The 5,221-nt window shown below is 44.2% G+C and overlaps 1 protein-coding gene across 1 annotated transcript in view; it reads left to right on the top strand.

Annotated features, from left to right (window-relative positions):
* KANK4 (KN motif and ankyrin repeat domains 4) overlaps window positions 1–5,221 on the top strand; it is a 38,797-nt gene that overhangs the window by 28,539 nt on the left and 5,037 nt on the right. Inside the window, exon 9 of the mRNA XM_025052110.1 lies at window positions 2,794–2,994. Coding sequence (XP_024907878.1) covers window positions 2,794–2,994 — 201 coding nt within the window. The remainder of the gene's footprint in view (window positions 1–2,793; window positions 2,995–5,221) is intronic.

Below are 5,221 nucleotides of genomic sequence, written 5' to 3'. Positions count from 1 at the left end.
ATACAGAGTAAGAGTATGGTCCTGACCCAGTAAGTGTCCTTATGGAACATCAGGGTCTCCTCAAAAGGCCACTTACCCATCTTTGACTAATACAAGAGCAAATAGAGTGCATTCAACTTTTTTCCCCCTAGAGTGATCATAGATGGTAGACTAACTATCAAGAACTGTGAAGGGTCTGAGATTGTACTCTACCTTAAAGCTAACAAATTAGCATGCTATAGTATCATGGAAGCTGGCAGATGACACGAGACTCCTATGCCAGAGACAAAGAACAATGAATTACTCACAGCAGTAGCAGCAGCCACAGCATTGGTATTTACACCAGTTTCCCAAATCTCAATTCCTCATTTCTATAGGGTAGTGTGAGAGGGTCAGATTTGTGCACCGAGTGGGTTGTGTTACTAGAGAGGAACCTTGTAGAGAGGAACCAGTACAAAAGAACTTGAATCTTTTATACTGGTCAGTAAGCATGTCTACCCTCTGTTCTAGAGAACACACAATCTCTATCTTCCAAGGCTGTTCACTGTATAAACATCCTTAAAAAGATAGTCTAGAACAAAAGGCCAGATAACGCTTCACTCACAAGATGTGCAGAAAGCCAAGAGACACATGGAAAATTGTCTCCCAACGATATCTTAACCTCGCTCCCCCTCACCCCACCAAAGTGATTGCAGACAGTAGCCTAACCTGGTGGCAAAGTCACTTTGCACACTTCATCTAATAGCAATCCTATTGATGGCATGAAACAGAAATATGTAGATCACTTTCTGATTTTCAAAGTATTTCACCCACCTACAACTCCTACTTCATACCACTCAATAAACTTTTCATTTTAAATAATGTTTCCCATAAGCATGTTATTTTTTTCTAAATTGGGCCTCTTGCAAGAGAGGATGCTTACTTACAAACAAAACCAACACCTTTTTATTACAGAGAAGAAATTGATGGTCCAGGAGGGTAAAGGGACTCATTCCAAGTCACCGAAGGAGTGATGAGAATTCATAACTGCAGCTGCTCCCTTCAGCTCCCCATGTGGCTTTTTGTATGAGGAGAGGTGCAGATACAATGTTAAACAGGAGTGAGTCGGGAGGCTGAGAGTGTTCTGAGCTAAGCTACTTATTTCTCCTTGTACCTTCAGGGTTAGCACAGCAGTTGGCATATAGCCGTATTCTGTAAACAATCTTTGAATTAAATTGTATTGAACTGGACCAGGAGGGAGGTAAGGAAGGAAGGGGCCCTGAGTCAGACAGAGGGGCAGACATGAAGACAATCTGCATATGTCATCCAGCTATAATACCACTTGGAGAGAGGGGTTTGGATGGAAACCTCATGGCCTGGTTTGTTCAGTAAACAACCTTAGGGCTGAGTATAAGCAAATCTAAAAGCAAACAGCCTTCTCTGGAAAGATCTGTCTGGGTTCCAGAGAAATGGAGAACCAGGACACCTAATTTTTTTACTGAGCATTTGTCATACATTATCTCTACCCTTCATAACGATAATAATAGCTAACACTTATCTAACATTTGCTTAGTGCTCAGATCTCACAACAACCCCATGAGGCAGGTAATATTGTTAATGAATCCCCTTTTACCAGATCACGAAATGTCACCAAGAGGTTAACTTGTCCAGATTCATGTAGGTAATAAGCGGCAGAGCTAGGATTTTTTCCAATTGCAAACCCTCTTTCTCGAAGCCCTAGAGTTCTGGGCAGGGAAACACAATCCATCTGTGACTACAGATTGGCACTTTAATCAGTGAACACATCAGCAAACATGTCCTTAACACTTTTTACTTGTAAGACACTGTGCTCAGAACCACGGGGGATCTGAAAGAAGAGAAAACAATCCTTGCCTCATTTCTACCACCTTACAAAACCTGACGTTTAGTCAGAGGGACAAGCCTGACCTGCTTGGAACCCAGGAGAACCAGGAGGGCAAACATAATTGAGTCCTATGGGAAGACTATGTATATTCAGGAAAATCTATTCAGAGAAATGATGGTCAATTTGTAATCAAAAAAATTACCACTGTATAATATATTTATATCCTTTATCTCATTTGAGTCTCACAAAAGCCCTATGAGATACATAGGACAGACCATTATTTTAATTTTTAAGAAAAGAAAAACCAAGATTCAGGGAAGACAAGTGAAGTGGCCAGGATCACATACGATGCAACAGCAGAACCAGAGCTTGGACTCACTCTCTAAGTCTATTGCCATGTCCACTGATGATCTCAGGGATGTGATAAATTATCAGTGGGCATGGATCAGAAATGACCATAGGACCGTGCAAACAGAGTTCTTGTTGAGACAAGAGGGTCCTGAGTGTCATTAAACTGAAAATACCAGAGGTATTTCAAGATGACTGAGGCTTCCTGGTAGAAGTCAGGCTGGGACAGGCAGTAAGAAGTCATGTCCTTCATTTATTCCATTCCATCGTTTGACATGTATCAGTGCATGCTTATTGCCAAGCACTGGAAATACAGAGACTTAGTCCCTGCCATCAGAAATTTCAGTCCACAAGAAAGAGATTAACAGGCTGTGATGCCAAGTGGTAAGTTCTGTGTTATGAATCCAGTGCCTAGGAATTGGTAGAAGGCTTTAGAGAAGATGTAGCTAGTGTCTTAGAAGAATAGAAGTTTGTCAGGCAGAGAAGGATGTCTCATACCAATGGCAGAAGGAAATTAAGGTCAATGGACATTTTCCAGAAAAGTCATTCCTGAGCACACCCAGGCTGGAGAAAGGTCCCTCCCTGTAGGCAACAGCTTCACCCATTCTGTGCTCTGTGTGCAGGGAGGCCAGACTGCGCTGATGCTGGGAGTCAGTCATGACAGGGAGGACATGGTTCAAGCGCTACTGAGCTGCCAGGCAGATGTCAACCTGCAGGACCATGATGGATCATCGGCCCTCATGCTGGCCTGTCGCCATGGCAATGCTGACATGGTGCGGCTGCTTCTGGCACACCCGGCCTGCGACAGCAGCCTGACTGACAAGGTGAGACTTCCAGGAAATTAACAAGTGAATGTTTTACTTCCCTCCCTGAGACATTCCTTGCCAGCCAGCATCCTCAAGGAACCATATAGCAGTAGGGACAGAACTGACGTCATAACACTGTTGTGGGATTTAAATGAGATGATTCATGGTGAATGCCTGCAGTCTTGGAGCTGAGAAACCCCAAACTCTAGCCTTTCACACCATTATGAGGGACTGTGCCCATGCCTGGCCTTGGCCCTGAACCTCATCTAGTCACCACAATGACAGCATGTGGACTTTAAGGCAGCAGCTTGGACGGGGAACCTCTGCCGTCCATGGGGACTCCTGAAAGGCTAGATGATGGAATCAAATGTAAATTAGGTCTATTCCTTGATAGTGACCCACTTTACAGAGTAACCCATTTCATAAAGCCAACCTTCTTGAAGTTACAGTGCCAAACACATGGTTCTTAAATAAACTTCCTTATAAGGTGATGGCAATGATGATGATGATGATGGTGATGGTGACGATGATGATGACAATTATAATAATAGTTTACATGTATCAAGTGCTTTCTCGGTGCCAGGTAGCATACTAAGCATTTACCGTGGCAACCTTGTGAGGTTGACTCTGTTGATACCTCCCATTTGCTCACAAGGAAACGGAGGCACCAAGTGGTTAAGTGACATACCCAAGATCACACAGCTGCATCATTGTCACTGTTGTCACACTGTACAGTCCTCATCACTGGTCCCCTAGTAAATCCTCTGCACCTAGTAAAGTGTCTGCCACATATTAGATGAATGAATCAAATAGCTGAATAAATAAATCAGTCATGTGATACTATGACTGATCATTGCAGTAAGAGCTAAACTCTTCCCACGCATTACTTCACTAATCCTCTCAATAATTCAGTCAAGCAGATACTGTGATCCACATTTTTTACTGATAAGGAAACAGAGGCCTAGAGAGTTTATGTAACTATCATAAGGTCACAAGATACTGATTCTCGAAGCAGGGATTCAAGATCAGGTCTGACTGCATTGTCCTTAATGTTGGCACTATAATTTAATGCTTTAAACAGACTTCTCTGTATTTTTTTAACATCCACGGTTCAAAAGGAGTAAAGGCCTGGGTGGGAAGGGGAAAAGAGTCCCCTCCTTTCCCAGAGACGGCCCCTCTTACTAGGCCATGAGGGAACTATCCAAGATTGTTCCATCAGTGAGTGATTCGAGCTGCTAGGTCCCTCAAACCACACACCAGGCAGCAGGCACTCCATTCCACGGTCTTCAGGACCCGTGAACCCAGCTCTACTCCAAAGCTATTTCTGAGATAGAGAGCACAGACCCTCTTGAAATGCATGTGGGAATAGTCATGGGCTGCTGGAAATAAGAGCCTCCTATTTGTGTTAATGAGCTCCCTGCAAGGTCGCCCTGAGGGAGAAGGAGGCAACCCCTTAATCTGGAACAGGCCCAGGGCCTTTTTAGGAAAGAGCACTCCTGTTGCCTCAGGGAGGCCTGAGAGAGCAGGCCTGTGGGACAGGGGCATGAGCTTCGGAAGTCCCCGGTTAGCTGGGATAATCAAGCAGTGACTCTGAGAGCATCTCCTGGATACCTACGGAGATCTGTCACAGATGAGAGAGAGCTAAATGGCTGCTTGCAGGAGGTGGAGAAAGAATTATGGCAGGAGGGCTGTGTGGTACTTGTGACAACTCCGGTGACTGTCAGAAGCACGGACTTTAAACACTCATGGGTTTGAAACTGGGATCAGTGACAGTGTGCCTTTGGCCCATTCACCTAACCATCAGAGTCTCCTGTATGCTCATTTGTAAATAGGGACAGTAATAGACATTATCTAAATATAGTAATGTTTGTACAGCCTGTATCTGACATCTAGGAGGCACTCAGTTGGTGGTAACTGTAATTTTTATGAACAGGTCAACAGTGAGAGCTGAAATGAAGCAACTACTACATTAACAAGTAGGGTCCTTGGCATTTGCAGACAGAGTCTGGAGGGAATAGGAAGCATGAAGGTCTGGAGTTAGGTAAGAGAGCCAATCAAAGGGACACTGGCCCCCAAAGGTCAAAGCCAAGTGGTCTACCTACCTGGTTTAGTCCAGTAGTTCTCATTCTGAGGTAATTTTGGCAATGTCTGGAGACATCTGAATTTGTCACAATTCAGGAGGAGGTGTTCCTGGCATCTAGTAGGTAGAGGCCAAGAATGCTGCTAACCATCCTACGATGCACAG

Source organism: Pteropus alecto, unplaced genomic scaffold (genome assembly GCF_000325575.1).
Source record: "Pteropus alecto unplaced genomic scaffold, ASM32557v1 scaffold25, whole genome shotgun sequence".
Lineage (NCBI taxonomy): Eukaryota > Metazoa > Chordata > Mammalia > Chiroptera > Pteropodidae > Pteropus > Pteropus alecto.
The sequence above is the reverse complement of the archived record's forward strand: the minus strand, read 5'-3'. Positions and strand labels throughout refer to the sequence as shown.